Consider the following 22,128-nt stretch of genomic DNA (forward strand, 5'->3'; position numbering starts at 1 on the left):
TACTTCTAGTTGTGCTTACTGCTTAGGATGAGCTTCTTTTCAATGAATGAGGAGCACTTTCTGAATGAGAACGTTTTTATACTAATGATAGTTGTGATATCTTTGGATGAGTTCCTAGATTATAAGATCCTGAAAGCGGGTTGTAGTGCTTACATCTGCAGTTGTATCGACTGTACCGTTTCTCGATAAGAAAAACACCTCCTATAGCTGTTTTTCTTATCGAGAAAAATCTCTAAATTCTATGCCATCTTAGATTTTATATAGTTATTTGAATTTTATTTTGTGCAATTTTATGATGCTGTAAGCGAGAGGTTCTCAGAAAACTTTCATTTATGGAATAGTCAGTAATTCTGAGGACTTGGGACCTCCTTCTATAAGGTTTCCGGAGACGTTATTGTATTTTTTTCTAGGAGAACCTCTGTGTACATGCAAAACACGCTTAATTTTCATTGAAAGTTTCATGTGCAGTTTGCTTCCGCTTTTTTTTTCTATCTCACTAATCGTAAACAAAGGGGGGATAGACTCGTTTTCCCACTTTCCTACCTCCGTCATCTTTGACGTCATTGTCTTTTCGCTCTAACTGAACATCAGCGGTCCGCTTTACGTCTCGTTTCCGTGGTCCCAGGACTATTCATCTCACTAAATCCGCAATTAATCGCATTCGAGACCAACTGTTGCAATCGGTGCTTTATTTTGAGCGATGAATTGGGTGTCGGCGAACTCTTCAGAAGTGGGCGGAAGCGATAGAAATAAAGAAGAGGAACGATTATTATAAGATTATTTAAAAATAGAAAAACAATAGATGAGTCTATGCAAAAAAATAAACAAAAATACTAGAGTTTAACCGGGCAACACCACATTTTAATTTTATCTATGAAAACAGGGCACGAACGTATGCAATCAACCAATATTATTTGCAAATTGATATGTTATGATTATTGATATTGATTGATTATTGATTAAAAGGATAAAGTTTCCGTTAAAATCCTGATGCGCCAGTTACTTCAATTCAGAATCGTTCGAGGTTCACGAACGTGTAACTGGCCCCTAAATACTATGACTTGCGGTGGCTAGCCGATGGGTCAAGTCAGTGTTTTTATCCTCCCAGACAAGTCTGGTACCAATTTATCGACCCCGGAGGGATGAAGGCTTGGTGAGCACTAGGACGGATTCGAACCTCCGATCGATCGTGCAGGAAGCGGAACCTCTAACCGTGATTATTGATTATCAATTATTTATTAGATGAGCAACATCGATGCTATCCCGGTGCAATGGTGCACTGCGTTGCGGGACCTTCCCTGCATAAACACTTCTACGATAAGTTATAGATGAGTAGATAAGTGCTTCCGCTGCGTGATCGATCTATACGCAGGCAAGTTTTTCTTGCATAGCGGGTAGATCAAGTCGTAGTCATTTTTCTGTAAGAGATCACTTAGTTGTTGGATAAATTGTTGGATAGGATTGGATAAATGATCTTGTGTAGTGGCAGAAGAGGCCACTGTGTTTGGAAACACACCTAAAAAATTAATAAATAATAATATAAAACAATAATAATAATATAAAACAAAACAATAACAATATAAATTATAAATTAATAATAATAATATAAAACACCCCTTGTGCAGCGTGAACACTGTTTATCATCATTTTTTTTGTGAGATTTTGAATACTATTATTTTTTAGGTGCCTATTTTGGGATATACCATAAATAATAGGGCGCTCTCTACTTGCCTTCGTTTTTCGAATCCTCTGCGCATCTCTGCATTAATTTATAGTACCTAGTTTCTTCGATGAGTAACAAAGTCAATCCTTATATGCCTTTCCAGAAAATTCTATTATTTGCTTGCGTTTGACTTTTTTTGGAATAAAAAAGTCTCCCAGTACAAGATTTGTTCTTCCATTTTTCCGTGCCCACTTCACATCAACGGCATCGTAGCGTATGCTGTATTTTTCCGATTTTTTTTTCGCCAACTTCGATTTTCCTCTCTTGGTTATTCTATTTTCTTTTCCCATTTCTCCTTCTACTGTAGAGGTTTCTCCGTGGTACATACATCCATCAAAAGTGGATAATCGTTCTCAGTTTCTGGATGTGTTATTGATCCAGTATTTCCAATGAGCAGTGAGAAAAACATCACGGTGCTTCACCTCAAACGTACTGAATGTAGTCTTCTTTCAACAATTGCACTTATGTCCCGATTGAAGGTTTCGTGGCGTGTGTCAAAATGATTGACAACTGAAGTAGCGATTGTGAGTTTATGTCAACTTTTAGTGATGGGAAAAAAATACGCTGCGTGAAGGGGAAAAATTTATTGCTTGAGGGATTTCTTTGGAGATGACTCGTTTGATGAGCTGATGAGAAGATCCATCGTTTGCTCACCAATAATATTATTCTCTCTTTATTTTTTTAAAATTTATTTTCACTTTTACACTCTGATTGAGACTCTCTGAAAAAGTTACAATCTGATTCAACGGTAGTTACTCATCGCTATTATCGTAACTGAATAAAGGAGTTCGTAGAGAGTTATTTAGTCGAAACACATCGATAACAATAGCTTTCTTCTCCTTTCGAATCTTTCGAGTAGAGGTTCCGGTGTGATTGAACGACCGATGGTTCGAAACCGCCCTGGTGCCAACCAAACATTTCATCCCTCCGGGCTCAATAAATTGGTACCAGACTTGTCTGAGAGGATAAAAAACACAACGGCTTGACACATCGGCTAGTTCACGGAACTCACTGCCTTCATAGGAACACCAACGATTTTTAATCACTCTCAAACGCGTAGGCTCAACCCAGTAAGGATTTATCTATCAATGCTGATCGATGGTTCGAAAGGGCCCTTGTGCCAACCAAGCATTTCATTCCTTCCGGGTCCATAAACTGGATAAATCATCCTTACACTAGTGGACAAGATAATCATGACGACTATAATCATCAACGATGTTGGTCATCACCAAATGAGGCGGTGCATGGCGGTAGCCTTGACAGTAGTACCCCAAACAAAGCTCAGTGCTGGATAGTGTCCAATTTTTCGATTCGTTTCGGCTCAACTTTTGGAGTGAGACTCTTATATGGAGGAGAGGTCGCTTGCACATTGAGAAATATAAGGATTGATCTATGATCTAACGTTTTTCTGCGAACTTTTAACAGCGCAATCTTTTTTTCTGTGATTTTTTTTTTGCGGGGCGAGATGGATAGCCGTTGATGTAAAGAATTTTCCAGTACCTGTTAGTCTATCTTGCTCTCCAAATACTGAACGACACATAGCAACACGAGCAAACTGTTAAAATCTTGTCGGCACGGTGGATCGAGAATTATTTTGGAGTAATATGTAACTTGAGCTGGATATTTTTTCCCTGAGAAATTCAAATCTTTCTGCTGTGAAGTGGTTATAAGAAAATCTTTGAAAAATCAGAAAAAAGTTCTAAGTCCCAAGAATCGGAGAAAGGCGCTCGGATTGTGAACGAAGCGAAAATATCTGGAAAAAATATATACTCCATTTCCAAAAAAAAAAACTTTTTTCGTTCATGTCTCAGTTTTAAGGAGATATGCACTTCCTCAAATACTTTTTTCAGGAGTATGCTTCATGATGGTGTTCTGTTCACTGCTCGAATACGCCGCTGTTGGTTACATAACTAAGCGGATGAAATTGAGAGAAAAGAAGAGAGAATCGAGGTTTGCAATTGATTTTTCTCATAAATTATGTATTGAATGTATCGGGACGATGAAGGAAACCCAAGAAAAGATGGAGTAAATCTCACAAATCTCTGAAGGATCATTTAGATTTAAATTTTCTTCTAGATTTCTTTCAATATGAACAAAAACATTTGTTCAGCAGCGTTTATTCCTTTCCAAGTTAATCACATGCGTGTTCTATGGCCATTCTCTTTGTTACCCTGAATTTTTGAAACATTTCTCCTCCATTCTTTCCTTTAATATTCGAACTACTCTAATAAATAAATAAGCGAATAAATATATACATATTCTGTATAAGTGGTAATAACAGAATAAAATAAATAATTTAAACTGCGTTTTTGGTGAGGAATTAGTAGGTAGCAGGTCACAGGTTTTATTTTTGAATTAACGGAGCTTCTCAATCTACTGAATCTCTCTCAGTTTTGGAAGATTTCGCGATCCAAACTCATTTTCGTAAAAATTTGATTTTAAGCATTTCGTGGTCATGTAACAACGACATTTTGTTTTGTATTCTCTGATGTAGTAAATATATTTCTACATCCTGAAATTGGCTTGTTTTAATACTTGTTCCTCGATAATCTCCTAGTTTCTGTTTATTCTTTGAATTTTTGCTGTCTTAGAGGCAGGTGATTTTGAAAGCCGTTCACCATCGAATTTAAATCTAGTATTTATAAATGTGGTATAAGTTTTGGACATTTCGGTTATGTTTCAATAGTTCGTACGTCGTTTAATGATTGCTTATTTTTGTTTGGGGTTGTGTTTCAAAACTGAAATGCCGCTGTTTTATTTGACAATTCTGGGAAGTGTTAAACAATTCAAGAAACCATTCCTAAACTGATAAATGAATACGGAGGAAGTTTGTGCTAAAAAGGCTTTCAAAACTGTCGCAGTGGGGGATAGAATCCATAATTTTTCCTCAACGGATAGCATAAAATAAGAAAAGTAAAAGAAATGGAGAAGTTTCCACTTTTTCCAGTTCCTACAGTACATTCAAATGCTCCAGTAATAACAAAATATGAAGAAAACATGTTAATTTCAGGGTGGTCGGTTTGTCACCATCGGAACCGCCACCGTCGCGTACCGTGTCCGTACCGGCGTATTTCAATCGTGGATACAGGCCATTCTACTCCTCAACCGACACCAATTCAAACCTCTACATTCCAGAAAGTCAACGTGTACCTCTAACTCTGCAGGTGTTTTGCATGTTCATTTGACTGCATGGGTCTCTGTTGTTACCCATTCGTTTACGCATTGCATCATGATTTATGTGGAAAGCAAACTTGTCCACCATTCTGCAAAAAATACGTTGATATTGTGCAAATTCTTGTTGTTTTTAGGAAATGGATTGTCACTGCCCTTTGCCTCCACAAGAGGAACAGCGTTTGAGGTGGGAATAATAATAATCACTAACATAAGTACATACAATGCTACTCGGAAAATCCACTTCGTTGAGCAATTATACATTACCGTAAGACGTAAATAGCGCAACAAATTACCCAGCTCTTTGAACTCTGAGGAGTGGACGTCTAAGAGAACCTCATAACTGTCTCTCAAAGGTAAAATAACATTTGTGGAATTTCAAAGATACCACATGCCGAAGCAGTATAAAGCTACCAAAAAGGCCACACGAGGATTTGGAGGGATTTTAACAACAGAAAAGAAAATTACTACACGCATTATTTGCATGAGGACCAGATCCAAACAAGACCCGTCTGTAGTAATCAATCCTGTAGGTTGGTTGGTCGCAGCGGGCCGCCAGGTGAGTTACGGTATGAGGCGTGTAGGTCCAAGACAACCCACAACAATCATCGACCCGCTGCAGTTGCTGGCTACACATCGCCTTTTTTTTGGACGCACACGCGGAAGGCAGAAGTTTACGCTAGATTAATGTCTTCTTATTGTGCTAACGAGGCTCTGGCGAAACTTTCTCAGTGTCTTCGTCAATCCTGTCCTTATCAAAGCCTTGAAAAGGACTTGAAGCTTTTATTGATGTGCATATCCCATCAAACTCCTCCTCTCTCGTTGCCAAGCCTCCATGTCGCTTAAACTACACCACATATGAACTGCAAACAGGAAAAGAAACTCAACAGAACAGGATTCACCTGGGGAAAGGAGGAGTTTGATGGGATATGCACGGGATCAATGACCTCGAACCATTTTCAGGCCTTTGATAAAGACGAGTTTGTCAAGACGTCAGGCCAATAATAACGTTTTATCTGAACCTCATTGGCATAACAAGAAAAAATAAATACATTTCTGCTACGTCTAGGATTGCTCAGCACAATCCGACCCAGAGATGTGCAGCTCTAGCAATTGGATCTATTCCCTTCACTGAATGTGAACGCTTTAGCGGAAGCCCATGTTTTCCATGAACATCATGTTCACCAGATTCAGTAAAGACCGATCCTACTACATATTTTGTCAAATTCGTCCTGCTTGTCTGGTGGTTTACGGATGATGTCATCAGAAAAACAAGGATGATGTGACCGTATAAATACAGGCTGACGGCATGAAAAGCATTTGATAAAGTTCACGTACGTGCGTGCGTTTTCACGACAACTGGGGGGAATTGAGCGGTGCCGAGGACTTGTAATTTTCGATCTCTAAATCTTACCACAGCTTTCCCAGCTACGTCAGCTCGTGCTGGCTTGAGTCAAACTTGGATGATAGCCCAGCGATCCCCTGGCGAGTTTAATAGTCTTCACGGGAAGTGTACCACAGCACGGGACTCAGTATTCTATACATATAAAGTTCTCACATTTATTCCACCTTAAAAACTCTTTTTTGAAAACTTTGGTAGTTACTCTTTTCTGCAGCCGGTCACCTTGACACCCTACACCCCATTCAAATGTGCGTCGCTGCGTCCAGGCAGTCATAAATAGCCGCAGTTTTATCATACGTTAGTAGGAGGATTTTTCTTTATATTCACTGTCAATAAATCCTACAGTTAAGATGTAAAGACGAAACACTAGAGGAAATAATTATCCATCAGTTTAAAGCCTACGAATTATTTGTAAAGTCTACCGAGACAAACAGAAGAAATAAACAAATTGCGATCATTCTTATGAATCATTCATTCTCTTAGAAGAATAGTTTTTTAATTCCAAAAAATTGCTGCATTTCCAACGCTTCCCCACAAAATAACAGACAAATATAAATATATAAATAACATGCAAATAAAAAAATAACCATATAATCGGGTAAAATCTGGGTGTTTTGCTAGGAAAGTCCGCCCAAGTCGAGGATCTTGTAAGGCATGTGGATCTGAGTACACTTACATTTTAGCCGCATCTCTGCCGTTTCCTCTATCGTGGCCTTGAAACCAGCACGGAGAACGTGGCCTTCTTGGAGCTGCCTTCGACCATCCAACATCGATAAAATTTCTAGATGGAGTTTTCCCACAGTACGTTCTCTGTTCGCTCGATTTTCCAGTTTTCCTATGTCTGTACTCTGCCTGGTTGCAGATTTTTGTTTTGTTCAACGTTGGCTACTGGAGCTACTTCCTCAGGATCAGTCACTACGACGCCGTGCTCAATACCGATTTTTAGACTTTATTGCTAACATCATTTAATTCCTAATAAATCCTTAGTGCTCAAACATTGCAAGTGTTTCACCATAAAATACACTTGCATAACGGTAAACTTTTACTGTACTCGTCCCTATAGACCTGGTGTAACTATAACTGACTCAGAGAACTAACATAGCTACAGTATGCAGCAGCATTACGGTGCAATCGATATTCAGACGGCTACACAACTGCCGATATCGACTACTTTTGGGGTCGACAGAAGTCAGATCTCCGCCAAGGAGCCGTAGCTTTCGACAAGTTCATGCTGCCACAGTTCAAACAGACCGGTTACAATGTGAACATCACCAAGGCTGTGACGTCATCAGGTAGGATACATGTTAAAAAAATAAAAAAAAATTCTCATTTTTAAAATCTACAGGAGAGTACGTCCGGCTTTATTTTGAAGTTCTTCTGGTCCGAAATATGGGTTTCTATTCGATGAATATTGTCATTCCTTCCATGCTCATCGTTACTATTTCTTGGGTAAGTCGCCACTTTCAAGTTTTCAAGAGACAACCTTCCTGGTACTACTTAAAAATAAAATATTCATTGAGAACAATGAAAATAGAATGTTTTCCTGGATCAGTTGATGTGACCTGTGGCGGTTATCTCCCAGTTACTTTCAAATCTAATTATTGCTTCTACAAGACATCCATGAAGGGCTAAACTTAGATCAGGAGGGGCCTAGTACACACTCCGATGCTTAGGTCGCTGAGAAGTATTTTACCACATACACCTGTGGATGTGTTTACATGTAGCTAGTCAATCATCCGTGGACAAAGCGAATAGGAGGTGGTTTGGAGAAATACATAAACTCCAGTTTTGTCTACTCCTGGGAGAACAAGATACAGTAGCGAACTGAAATTTAGCAAGCTGCTTGGGTTTTATCGCTGTAATAAGAAAGTCTTCCGAATCTGGAGTAGCGCCTGACACGCACGTGCGTAGGACATACCTAACCTGCAAGCGAACATTGAAGATCTCATGATCTACGCCAAGAAAACCAAGCGCGACGTCATGGCACCTATGAGAACAAGAAGACATCGAACGGCTTCCGTGACAGTGGAGAACAATTGTTCTTGCAGCGGGCACTGGGACTAACAAAAGAGATGGTGTCTTTGTCAGTAAGAGTGTGACAATGTTTAACGATCTCTTCTTACAAGTAGCTAGCCATTGTTCAAGGCTAATAACACGTAGATGTCCTCTCTGGTAGTCTTCGTTGCCTGCGCACCAACATAAAGTTACTAAGCAGGTAATGATCCACAATACAACAAAGAGGAGAGGAACCTTTCTGGATTTATCATGGCCATTAAGACTATGAAAACTCGAAATTCCAGTAAAACTACTCTTTACAGTGGATGTGAGATTCACCCGTTGCGGAGTTCCACAGAGAAATCCACGACATCGCTGTCAATACAAAGAAGGTTTTGCCGGGTGCACTTCGCTATAATACTGAAGTTTTGCATGGTCTCATGAGAAGAATTTTTCTTAATAAGAATGGGAAAATAAGAAGACGATCTTTTCAGTACCATCGTCAACTGCACATTATTTCGCTCTGTTAGTTAGCTGTTGGCCGAATATTGGAACATAGACGAAAGATATAATTGAATTCGAATCATCGAACATCTTCGCAACTGAGGAGAAATGCCTTGAAGGGGCTCAGAAGAAGACTTTTACGGAACCGCAAACCCTATTAACCCATGTACAAGCAACGTTTCTCACAATCAATGCGAAAGGACCTCAAAAAATGAAGAACATCAGTATAATTTGAACCTGCAGAGCCGGATAAGAGAACTTGTTAATTCCTTTCAGACTTCTTAGGTCAAACGTATTATCTTACATAGTCGCTCAGCGCTTCTGGCACACCACCATCTGGACCACCATCTTCAAGTGATCGCACTTCATGGCCGTAAACTCCAAATCGATAGGGCTCAGAGGGAAGTGATAGTTGTAGCCTGGACTCATTGGATTGTCTTTCGACTACATCCCACGCGATCTAATCCAAAAGGGTTAAGATCGGGTACACTAGAAACTACTAGAAAATATGCAGCTGCGAATTCTTTTGAGCTTGAGAGCCCTGGAGGCATTTGGCGGAAGTTGGAAACAGCTTCCCTCGTAGCTTCCTCTCTGAGCCTCTTGTGCAAACCGATTAGCAATAAGTAATCAAATCCCTAAAACGGAAGCCAATTTCCAAAGCAAGGATTTTCGAAAATCTTGTCTTAAGGACTCCGAATGATCTCAGACGTCCTTTCTCGGCATAGTGGAAGAACATTCGTTAGACTTCTCTGGGACTGTGCATCTCTATCTTTCTATGTAAATTCCAATTGACAGGATAATGTATGAACTCAAGAGGAAGGGTGCCCTCACCACAACTAGAATCAGGACGGTTACTTCTGTGGTCACGAATTCACCAACAATACCCTGAGATTCCAGGCCAATTAAATCTTACCTCAATCATATCGCGTCGTTTCTCGCGATGTGCGCTATTTCCAGCCTGAAAGTAGAACTAAGTGTCGTCGGTTGTACCGACACGATTAATACAAGACGAAGGAACACAATGGAAAATATTCACGGTATAGACCGCTGCCCTTAAAACAACCAACATAGTCAAGTAATATTCTTTATCTGATTAAGTGGTAATACTGTCAACTCGTGAGATTAGAGGATCCTGTTGATAACTCTTGAGATTAGATGAGGCAATTATTACGATGTACTGAGGATAATATGATATGTATAATATGAAGACGAACGATAACACGAGTATGAATATAAGAGCGCTTTATCGATTGGTGACGCGGGGTAATGCGGCCTCCTTATGATACCACTAGTTGGTCCTAATCTGGTAGCTCCCAGCTACTTTCGCTTTCGAAATGTTGCGAAAGACCTCCACCGCAATTAGCAGCAACTCGATGACTCACCGATGGCCGCTGATTCAGAACCTCTCGGTTTTCCTCACTTATCCTAGGCTATCCGTCTTATTTTGGAGCGCTCACTGGAATCCAGAGGAACCACCTACCTTCGGTCAGTTATCCCGTCCAAAAACCTTTTGTATGCACAGACGCGCCATTACATACGCGTTTGGTCTCAGCTGCCCCGCCCTTTTGCGCGCGAAAACCCGAGTCACCAATCGACCTCACTATCAACCGACTAAAAAGCACTAACAAATAACTATGGTCATAAGGCATAATATAACGACAAATAATTAAGTCACAACAACAAATAACTAGATAATTAATATATACAATGTACATATTGCAATTCATAATACTTCAACATATAAACAGTCTTGGGTACAATAATTTTGGCGGAACTATCCTGGATCAAGGTTTTCTATAAACAGCTCTTGCGTGGATCGCACCATCGGAATTCTGGTTTAGTCGGGTCAAAACGACATTGAGGTCGGTGCATTTGCGTAAGCTCTGTGGGAAAGTAAAATTCTGAGTTAAATAGTAGCAAAACCTCATGGACGAAGAATTTTTTTGAATCGACATCACTTGTCATAAATCTTTGTTCTGCGAGGACCATAACTGCGCTGTCGATGCTCCGTCCAGCCAACGATGCACGCCACACATTGAACTCGGCTCTTTCAATCATAATTTTTTCGTTCGCTTTCTTGGACCTATTGTGCCTCAATGGGCAGCCACGAACTAAATGATCAAATCAGCAAGGGCGGCGTTGTTCGTGGATGGACAGACACACAATGAAAAGACGACAGAATTTTTTGAAGGTCTTCCTATCGGTCCGACTCCGACCATCAAAAGGCTCTCTGCTGGGAACCATTGAGATACAGCTGGACGACGACAGTCGTTCAGATTACACCTCTAATCTTGCGCAGTTCGACCACTGTCTCTTACGTCGCACAGAGGGAGACCGACTTTGATAACAATGACAAGCTCAAACATATTGTCGTACTCGTTGGGTATTTGGGTTTTTTTTTTGTTTCTCCCTTCTTTATGCCTTTCTTCGCGACAAAGGGAGATATTAACAGATTGCCAGAAAGAGAAAGCTTGCTGCACCATGCTGAGTGCATAATGATGTCATTTCTGCTAAAGTGGAATTCGAAACTGCTGCGGGACATTAAACAAATGGGAACAAGCAAAGAAGACGGATAGTTAAAGAAAATTTATCTGAAAATCTTATCCAATAGAATTTTTACTGAGATAATCCCTCGTGAACTGCTGCTTTTAGGTATCGTTCTGGTTAAATCGCGAGGCATCGCCAGCTCGTGTCGGCCTCGGAGTGACTACTGTGCTCACGATGACCACCCTCATCACCACCACCAATGTAAGCGTTTACGGAAGTTTTGTCGTAGTCATTGTGACACTGTAGCGAAAACCACAGCGGAGATATTCTTCTGTTGCAGAACTCTATGCCAAAAGTCAGCTACATCAAAGGATTGGATGTCTTTCTCAATTTTTGGTGAGTTTCCCTCATATCCGCGCATGAACGGATTCAAAACTCCCCCTAAATCAAAACAATTGCAGTTTCGTTATGGTTTTCGCTTCTTTGGTTGAATATGCGGTAGTTTCCTACATGAATAAACGGATAGCACTTCGACGGGAGAAACGTCGACGACAAGCTGAGCAACAACAACGAACCGAAGTCCCCATGTTCAGCAATACGTTGTCACCGAAGCAACCGAATAATAATGTGAGATTCATGGAATTTTCCAGAATTTCTTGATTTCACTATAGAATTTACTAATGTTGCATTTATACTGCTTAATTAACCGAACTACTAACCAACAATGTTCACGCTTGTAGATGTACGAGATGTCTCTGATCTCACAGAACTCAACACCGGCGAAGAGCTTTGCACAGCATGTGAGTGGCTCGGTAACGAAAGATCCGCTTAGATGAAATAGTGGTCCTGCAAGGAATTCCATTTTTTTTTGTAGGAAATCTTTCAGAATCCCTGCAAATGACTATTTCATTTATTCGGACTCTTACAAGATGTGTGCTTGTGTTTTCGATCACTCCTTATCTTCTTAGCACTTTTTTTTCACGATAATTAATTTATCGATAATACCATACGAAACTTGAAAAGACAATGGTGAACACCAAGGATTGATGTCATCTCACTCTCCCTCTTCTTATTTCAAATATTTCTAAATAATCTCGTTACTCTAACTGAAAACTTGAAAAAATCACTCTGCAGTTTCCTCTTGCTGGATAACATGACATTGATAGCTTTTTTTTCTATTTAGAATAGAAAACTCAGTCATTAGAAAGTATGACTTTCTAGAGACTGAGTTTTCTTCTCTTCCTTTAATTACTATTGGTTAATAATGGAATGACCGAATTTTAATTCCTTTATTCTTGCCACATTATCGGTAAGAATTTTGAAGCCAAACCGTTCTCCTAATCAGTCCTCCCGATAAAAATATGTTTATAAAAGAAAGTAATCAAAAGTTGGCCTCTATTTCGCTTTTCCGATTTTCAAACTTTGTTGAAATTTGCAACATTTTTGAGCGAAATCGTTCAATTTGGTATTTGTAGAATTTCCTAGTACCGTCGCAATCTCATCGGAACAAAAATTACCAGACTACTTAATACTGCGCTCATCTTTATGTTGGCACAAAAGGTATATGCGGATTTCGAGGATGTTTATGAAACAATAGGCTGCTTACAAAGTTTCCAGAAGCACTATTATAACGCTACAGCGTTTCAATTAATTGCTGATTCCGACCGAAAGCTGCCACGCCATAGCGCTCGGTCGATAATCACCAGTTGGCGATGGCGCGATATCCGCGACGCCATCGCTTCTGGGAACGAAGCGGGCAACCTAATGTCCTTGTCTGGTACGAATTCGGTAAAGCGACCGTACGACAGTCTCGCTTCGCCTTTTTGAACTAATAGTAAATTTATCCAATTGATAATTTCATTGCCTTCAATTCTTCAAGATAAGAAATCGCTTTAAAAAGTCGTTTTTTCAATAGAGTAACCGCTGAAAACGGCAAAGTAATTGAAGATTTCGCGCACATCTTGACCTTACCTTCGTGGAGTCTACTGAAACTGCAGCGCAATCGGTAGCAGTACAAAAAAAGCTGCAATAAAAAAATAAAAGTAAAACGAATGTGAAATTTTTGAAAATTTCCAGCGCTAGCGTAATGTATTCCATTTTCGTTTCAGTTCCTAAAATAACCATTGGAGACGGCATTTTGAGTTCTTTCTTTTAAAATATTGTACAACAGTGACTTTTCTGAAACTTTTACTTAGCTGAAATAAGGTTGAAATATTTTGAAGAGTTTCTCCGCATACAATTATGATACTTCCTAGAATTTTATCGAAGTCGTTAAAACACATTTCTAAGAAAAAAATTCTTCTTTCTTACGTTATCTCCGCATACAGTCGCCGTTCGTGAGGCTGAGGTCAAGCTGTTTAGTAGATGTCTAGTCGAAACAAACTACTACTGAAACAGCTCACCTTGAATACTAAACATTCACTGAAGGTAGAGAAGGAGAGGTAGCTTCAGATGGAGAAGATGGGAAAAGGAAAGATGCTTCAGCAGCGATGTCCGCTTGGAGAGTTTTTTCTACCTTTCTTTTCAACAATAGTCATTCTTGAAATTAACGCTGCTCCAATGAAACCAGGAAAAGCGAAGGACTCAGACAACCCCACACTCTGTAGACGAGGTGAATGGCGAAAACGTAAAGTGTACGAATCCTTATGTAGGTTAAGCATCGCGATCACAGTTTGGAAAGGGAGTATATCCGTTCATTGTTTGGTGGTGAGGCGAGTTCGACAGCTGCCTCATAGAGCGAATATCCCAGAACTCATGACCGACCTCAAAATTTGCGACATTATCGAGATTTGGACGAAGTGACGTGGTCTCACCGACAAACATAACATATTCGCAGGATTTAATCGAGAAACGGTAAAGGACTTTCCTTTTCCTGAACTAGAACAACACTTTCAAACCTATCTGGTACTACCTACGACTTGGAGGAGCTCACCAAGCATCTCGTAATTCTTTATCACTGCCTATGAAGTCGTGCGCCAAGAAGCATGTCGACGGAATTCACAGTTATCGCTGTTTGCACGAATGCTTTAACCTCCTCTCCTGTACTTTTCGTCTTCGTCATGGATGTCGTCACGCAAATCCTACAAATTTCTGCGTCTTGGTAACTTCTCTACGCCAATGATGTCTGGGAAGAAAGTATGAAGGTCAGGAAGATAAAAGAAAAATGCAAGCTCGAGACGGCCTAGTGATGAAATTCGGGTGTCATTTTAACGTTAGAAGGATATCAGTTCATGGCGCCCTCCTTGTTAGAAGGGAAAGCAGCTTGAATTCTTGCTTTTTTTGCGCGATTTTGCACAGACTGTTACAAATATTTAAAACCACAGGAAATAAGAATAACGAAAATACGTTCTTGTGCTGCCATTTCGAGAAAGTGATCATTCCACTGTGCTGCTACTAGTCCGTCTTTCATTTCCACTACTCGCTCGACATGAAACCACACAACATGTACGTCCAGCCCAGTTTGTGTGCAAAATACCGCAAACCGACGTAGGATTGCAGAACAATGGCCTCTAAACTAGGATAGAGCCGAGGTCATCACGGCTGCCTTGGACGAAAGAGACACCATCAGTACTGATACGGGACTGAATCTTCCAGTGACTGATTGACACTTTCAAGCAGTCGACGATTGCACTTGATAGCAGCTTTGTACATGAAGTTACCGGGTTACGTATAAGCTTCTTGGTTGGAATAATCATTGGCAGCAATTTAGAATTATGCCAAGTGATTTTTTCTTCAATTTCATGTTGCGAGTCCAAAGGATCGTCATGTGACTTACAGCGATGTACGGCTGCACAGGAATCAAAGAGTTCAAACGTCGCCGTGTAACCTTTGTAAGAAGGATCTTACGCTGGATAATTGGCATCGTTGGTCCCGACCAAATCCACAACAATGCTTGGAAAACCGACTATTTGATTTTTGCACACTAATTAATACTTTTGGATGCCACTCTGTCCTTTTTAATTAATACTTCACATCTGAACAACTGTTCGATGATATCAATGCTAATGTATACGACTTCAGATGTACCCGTTCCTCCGTTGAATGAGACGCAACTCACTGCAATGTTAGCGTTGAAGATTTTCTGCCATACTCATACGTCTAAAAAAGTACTCATGACATATTTTCGGTAGAAAAAGGTTGGTAACAACACACAGCGAAACTGACGATGTTGGGTGCTCTCCACGAAAAAAATAGGAATAAGTATGCAGATCACGAGTGTAAGTGGAATCATGCTCGATTCCCCTTATTTGTTCGGAAAAAAGACGTGGGAAACGGTCTTCGTGTTTGAATTTTCATACGAGCCACCCTGCAACCCGCAATCCCTGTACACGTGCCGCGTAAGCGGAAAAGCGGACAAAAATCAATGAGGTTCTCTCAGTAACCTATACAAGCAAAGTGAATGGATAGATCTCATGGGAGAATTTGTAAAGTTGGATTTCAACGCCATTTATGAGGACGTTTAGTGGGAATCTAACTCAGTCATGTCCATACTCGGGATCCAAACCCCTAACGTTATCATTTTGTGGACAGATCCCAACATCGTCAACATGCTGCTTCTGAAGAAGTGCATGGAACAGCTATGAAGTAGGAAACCTCACGCAAATTCCCTGAAAACTCATTATTTTTCAACTCATTAAGAGATCCTTTCCGTTCACCTACCTTTGGGACAACAGTAGTAGAAAAAGCGAGCTAGTTGTTGATAGTTGCCCAAAAATAAGACTAAATATGTATGTAGAATGATAAACTAATGGTTTCCTTTTTTGCGAGGAGATATTTATTTCTGGTAGAGTGCTTCTGAAAAGTTGCTTCACTCCGAATTGACAAGTGCAGCTCAAAAAAGATCTTCATATTGGTTTTCAGATAGGAAAAATTTAAAAACTTCTTTTTTTTCTAGTTTACGCATGATCAATTTTCTTTTTTACTCAAACACCCTGCAACATTTTTTAGTACCTATAGCCGTCCGTGTTTCGTCTGCACTTTTCCTGTCCACAACATTTTGACTTTTGTTTCGTAACTCTTCTTTCCCAGTCTCTTCGGTTTAGTTTAACATTCCTCAAAAATGCTGTTTCAGACCGATTTGTACTTTGGACCCCGGAATTCTTCAATGGTTAGTTTCTCAACTTGTACCTCTTAGGTCCTTGATTTAAAACTGTGATGGGGTGGGTTTCTAAAGAAGTAACCTCGTTGTTAGTGTTGCCAATCACCCATGTTCCGGACTGAGTGTTGCCTACCTAACGGACGACAAGCCAAAGTTATGCCAACTGTAATCCCATTCTTCTGTGATAACAGTTGTAGAAGCCCGCTGAATTCGACTAATTCCATATCTTTACTAATCGCTCACTCTCCTCAAAGGTTCACAAAAGTGAACTTTACCGTTCAATTATGATGTATAAACTTAAATATTTTAAACCTCCTTGTTTTCAACTTCTTTTAACAAAGCCTAGTTTCTCTCGGTGAAATCCCAGGAGATTGAAAAACTGTCCGAGATGATTTTCAATATTTAAATCTGATTTGGTTCACCTGATTGGTGACACAATCGCTTGTCGTGATTGTCCTAGTCTTCTTTGAGATGTGTCGTCCTTAAAGGCATCACCCCAAGAATCTGAGGTGGTATGGATTTCAGGTGGAGTATTCTTATACGGGATCGTAGATTATGGAGAGATGGATGATTCCGCCCATTTCTTGCTAATTGGCGTAAAAAACGGCCTGGAAGATAGGACGTGTGCTCACGGCTGGCGCGCTTCAATCGAACTCACTGTTAAAGTCGCGCGTCAGAACGCTCGAAGCCGTATCTTACGGGCGGTTTTTTACGCAAATTAGGAAGAAATGGACGGAATCACCCTTCTCTCTATAATCTACGATCCCGTATACGAATACTCCACCTGAAGTCTGTACCACCTCAGATTCGTGGGGTGTTTCGTTTGCAGCCTCCCTCCAGAGCGTTTGCCATCTCTTGGGATCAACTCTAGATATGACCAGTCCATCTATGCCTTGCTTTTTTCCTATATTTCGCTTGGCATTACGCTTGATGCGAAGCTGTGAAGACCGGCTTAGGTGTTGTATGCGCCGGTTAGACTTCAGAAGACATCTCTCGAAGTCTGGTGAGTAGTGAGTAGTATTCTAGACGTGGTAGCGGTGTCCGCCCACGTCTTCACTGCGTAACAGAGCGCTGAAAGAACTGTCGAGTCGAACAGATGGGCTCTTGGTATAGCAGTTGGTCCGTGGCTTCATTGTCGGCTACGAAACCTGCACACGTTGCTCTCATTCTTTAATTCAGTGCCTCATTCGAGTCCTTCTTATTCGTAGGAAATCCGAGATATACGGCATGGCGAAGATCCCGCGATTAAGAAGCCTTCAAGTGATATTTCACCTCTTCGCAGTAGACGTTCTTTATGAGCAGTATCTTTTTTCTGCTCATTCGCTTATTATCGCTGCTTATCCTATCCTCTTCTCTGCTTCGTTGGTACTTCTTGAAAAGAGGACGATGTCGTTTGCAAAGAAAGGTTTCAGAGGGATCTTCCATCAGCAATTATGCCCTTTTCTGCCAGAGCAGATGAGATCACTATTCATTGTAATCCACTCGTAAAAGGCTTCAGGTATATGTAGTGCTGCCTTGTCGTATCCCCTTCTAATGGATACGGGAATGGGGCACTGCAAATGATGTTGCTGTAGTAGTGGATCGATCGTAGCAATTGGCTAATCTCCTCGCATATGACGCGTCCACACCTTGATCGACCAGCGCTGACGCTGTTGCATTCTTTTCGATGCTGCCTATGCTGGGGCTCTCTCGTAGTCAATGACGATATCCTCTAGAACTTTCTATGATCCTCGACATGCCTGGATGTGGTCCACGCAGCTGAAACCCCGATGCAATCCAAGTTGTTCTTGAGGTTGGGCTTCATCCAGCGTCCTAGCTATGCACATGAGGATGATCTTGGTAAAGACTTTGTATAAGAAGCTCGGGAAGCATGTTCGATGTTAGTCGCTATACCAGCCCGTGGAAAGTCTGTGTATATAAAATTGAGTCCAGAAGCTCTGCCAAGCTCCATTCTCATGATAGCGAGTCGGGCCTCGGAAGACAGAATATGAGGTGAGGCTTCATCAGTGGGGATGATCGGCTTGACACAGAAGTTGACGAAAGAAGTTGATTGGAAAAGGTTTAAGTCGGACCCATTCGTGATGATTGCCATCTCAGGAGGTGCGAATCCCGTCTTCGCTCAGCAGCCTGTTAGCGGAACATTTCAATCGTGGAGGTCCTTACTTCTTCAGACTTGCCCTTCTTTGTGCTACTTCCAGAATTTTCTTCTGCTTGTATTACAAAAGATCTTCTTGCACAAGTTATCCGTAGCTAGTGTTAACTAACCGCTCAATGTGTGATGCGCTCTATCAAGCTCAAAAGTCCTTCTTTCCACCAACTCCTTGATAATTTTCAAAAATCGGCGCAAGTTTGTTGTGCGCGTCTTCGAAGAAAGTTCAGAACATGCTCTTGTTGATCTGAGAAGCAGGTCTCAGCTAGCGGTTCGGTCCTCCTTGATGTGCTAATCGCTTCAGACAAGGAGTCCTCGATTGTGCAGCCGTCGTACATGTCTTCCTTCTTCGTTTCCGATTCCGGATGTTCTTCTCTGTCTTGCGTAGTTCTGTCTTGTCTGAGATGTATTTTCGCTGCAAGGAGACGGAATTAGAACCACTACAAAAGGGTGGTACACGTCAAGTGGAAGCAGCCGCCGCTGAAAGTATGCTGTTGATCTCTGCACCGCAGTTGCGCCACTGGGCGATTTCCATGTCCGCCGCCGATCTCTATTCATAAAGGGAGGATTCCAATGAAAATACGAGTGGCAGGCAACAGCCCGGCAACATGACTGCCGTTTTCATTCAGGAACTCTACAACGAGGAATTTGTAAAAGGACTTCTCGTTGCTGACCACTTCCTCTAGCTCTTCATAAAACGCATCCAATTCGGAATCATTAGGTGTTGATGTTGCTGAGTAGCAGTTGGTGACGCTTATGGATTTACGCTGTAGAGGGCTAAGGTGAAGATAGAACAGGAGAAATGGAAAGAATTCGCGAAGATAGGCGCATTGGACGACAGACGGGTACACAACACAACACCACATTTTGTGGCGGAACCTTTTCTAAGCGAATGAGGAGTGTGCCGTCATTCATCTGTCAAACGTCGCTCCTTATGCTCCTAGTCTATTGCAAAGGAATCACATGTAGCTTGATGCGCTCTGCAGCTTCGAGAAGGGAATGTAGGTCAACACCCGTGGATACCGTATTCGCGTAGTAAGAACGAAATCTGAAACAGTCTCTACGGCGAGTCGCGCACGTGCCACCTTGGTCCGAAATCAAAGACGTCCTGAGCAGCTTAGAGTTGATCGCCTCTCAAAGATCGCCATACCTTCTAGCTGGGACGCCAGGGCTAAGTGTGCAGGGTTCCAGCAGTATGCATGCTGAAGCCATTGAGAGACTTTTACCCATAACGACCGCCATGTCATGGTATGCTTAGCTTTCACCATTAGCCGTCGCCAACCTACATGGTTCAGAGAGCCACCTTGCAACATTTTCCCTAGACGAAGGTGGTGAATCTTAGCAATAGCTTAGTCTTAGCTAGATTTCCGATTCCGAATGTAGGAGGTGTCAAACTCTTTCTCAGCTTGGGAGACCCTGCAAGAAGATATCTCCTATGTATTTCGAAGTCCAGAGTAACCTTGACACTACTACATATGACGCGGTAAACCGCCTCTTGATGACGTGGAGGGCTTCAACAAAAGTAAGCATATGATTGTCTTGCTTTCTACCTGTCCATGTAAAGTTCCTCACCGCGATAAACTGAAGCCTGGAATAGTAAAGCTTCAGCTTGAGTAATTTCATCCCAGTGTAATTGAGGTTTGTCTTTACTGTACGTAGTGCTGTCCACGTCCGATCCGGACATTATTGTACATGAAACGGAAAACGCGAAAAACGGATTTGTGGACTAGGAACTTGACTTTGCAAGCTATACTCTAAGACCTCTTCCAACTCCTTTCCTCTCGACCACTGTACATTATCACGATCACGTTTCAATTCAAGTTCTTGCTCAGACCCTTCTCCTCGTTGAAATCATCAGTTATGGGCGCGGAGCTATGGATAGATTTTGTTTCTGGAGATGCAAAGAGAAACTTCTTTATCGACATTGACACAGATATTGTTTTTTTACAGTTCCAGATACGCTTTGTATAAAAATCTGTATTGTAATCTTTCTGCCATGTTTTCTTCCAGAAGTAATGAATAAATAGACCCTCGTTGGCGGAGTTTCGTTCTGCAATCTTCGTCATTCACACTTGTCATGTAGATTTCCTGTTGAAAAAGGACTACTCGTCTTTGGTTTTTTAACTGTATCTTGAAGCTGAGAAGGACTTAGCGATGTTCGAGGTTGACTGCGATACCAAAAACGGGTCCTGATTCTCGAATGCACGACTTAGAAACGTTCTTCACCAGAGTTTAGCCAGACAAACGCTTGAGAGACTCTGTCTTCGGCTCATCCTACACTTCAGACTTGGGGTATCTCTTCTTGAATGTGGAGGAGATAATTGGATTTGTCTATTCACATAAGTTGGCCAGACGTTCTTGTAATTTTCTCGGCAGGCTAACACCATTTTTTAAGCACATTGGATTGTTGCTGAAGTCCTGTCTGCTTCGCATCGACTCCTACTGTGACCATCTCCTCTCGTCATGGGCATCAGCGCATTGTTTATGTCTATGTTGTAGCTGTCAGTTACTTCCGTAGCTGTGTGTGCGCTTACGATCCAGGGTTTGCGTACTCTGGACCGGCGTTGAGCCAAATTGATAAAGTAGGTTGTTGTACTTTTCCTTCGCAGCTTCCGCGCAGCTTTTTATCTTCTCTTCAACGGCATCACAGCAGTAGATGCTGTAGTCTTCAGTGCTGATGGCAAGATGTCCCGCAGTCGCTGGGTGCAGCAAACATCACGCACAAATCTCGTAGCAGTCCTGAAAGCGTCCTTTATCGGAGGTCATTCGAAAAAGGCAGTTCAGCTCGACAAAACGGATAGTTATGGCCAAAGCTTCCTCTCTTCAATTGTTTGACTTACTAGAGTACGTTTCGCATCATGCTGAACGACAGCCTGGATTAAAATTTATGGAGTAATCATAGGAACTTGAAATTAGTTACATACGCTTCCTATGGAAATTAAGGATACGAAATTCTGAAAGTTTATACAGTATATATACTGTACATTATTATTTGATGAGAATTTTTTAAATTTGATTTCTTCTTATTTTCTGGATGCATATTCATTATCTTACTGTCACTGTCTTTTGCTGTATTATTTCTTTATCAGAAATCTATCGTCCTCAATTTACAGCATCAACTTATGGAGATTCCTGTGGACTGTGATTGTCGGACAATTCCCTTAATCCAACATCCTCGGCTTGTCGCCGATGGAGCCCATACTATGTGGCCAGCGCCATTTGGAAAACCTAAGAAAGTGAGTAACCCTGTTTTTGACTTGGTGATCATGTTGTTTTTTTCTCGAATTTTCGCCTACATCTATTTTTCAGGCCTCAAAAACGTGCCGAAATGTTACTCCAGCCAAAATTGACAAGTGTAGTCGCTACATTTTTCCACTGCTTTTTTCCGGATTTAACGGCGAGTTGATTCAGATATCGCTTCAAATTTCTACAAATTCTATATCTCTCATCCTTATTCTTTTAGTCGTCTACTGGACGATTATGACGGTGTTGAGTTCGATGTCGGAGAACCTCAGCAAAGATGAGTGGATTCCGATTCCAACTGAGGACTAATTGGCTCCGCCCCAAATGGGCGCTGTCAATTGGCTGACTCCACCCCT

The 22,128-nt window shown here is 41.3% G+C and overlaps 1 protein-coding gene across 3 annotated transcripts; it reads left to right on the plus strand.

Annotated features, from left to right (window-relative positions):
- Positions 1-3,584: 3,584 nt before the first annotated feature.
- Positions 3,585-22,081, plus strand: RB195_009546 (uncharacterized protein; the record flags this gene model as incomplete). Of its 3 annotated transcripts, XM_064190136.1 has the most annotated exons (15): positions 3,585-3,673; positions 4,734-4,887; positions 5,032-5,081; positions 6,980-7,097; positions 7,159-7,207; positions 7,439-7,588; positions 7,642-7,745; positions 11,448-11,543; positions 11,623-11,678; positions 11,744-11,909; positions 12,023-12,082; positions 16,354-16,389; positions 21,643-21,765; positions 21,839-21,926; positions 21,993-22,081. In XM_064190136.1, 15 exons carry the CDS (start codon positions 3,585-3,587, stop codon positions 22,079-22,081), a joined length of 1,428 nt encoding a protein of 475 aa, XP_064047719.1. The 3 variants fall into 3 exon arrangements, with proteins under 3 accessions (XP_064047719.1, XP_064047720.1, XP_064047721.1); XM_064190137.1 differs by lacking the exons at positions 3,585-3,673; positions 4,734-4,887; positions 5,032-5,081; positions 6,980-7,097; positions 7,159-7,207 and adding an exon at positions 5,286-5,427; XM_064190138.1 differs by lacking the exons at positions 3,585-3,673; positions 4,734-4,887; positions 5,032-5,081; ... (2 more) ...; positions 12,023-12,082; positions 16,354-16,389 and adding an exon at positions 5,286-5,427.
- Between the last annotated feature and the right edge of the window lie 47 nt (positions 22,082-22,128).

Source organism: Necator americanus, chromosome III (assembly GCF_031761385.1).
Source record: "Necator americanus strain Aroian chromosome III, whole genome shotgun sequence".
Taxonomy (NCBI): Eukaryota; Metazoa; Nematoda; class Chromadorea; order Rhabditida; family Ancylostomatidae; genus Necator; species Necator americanus.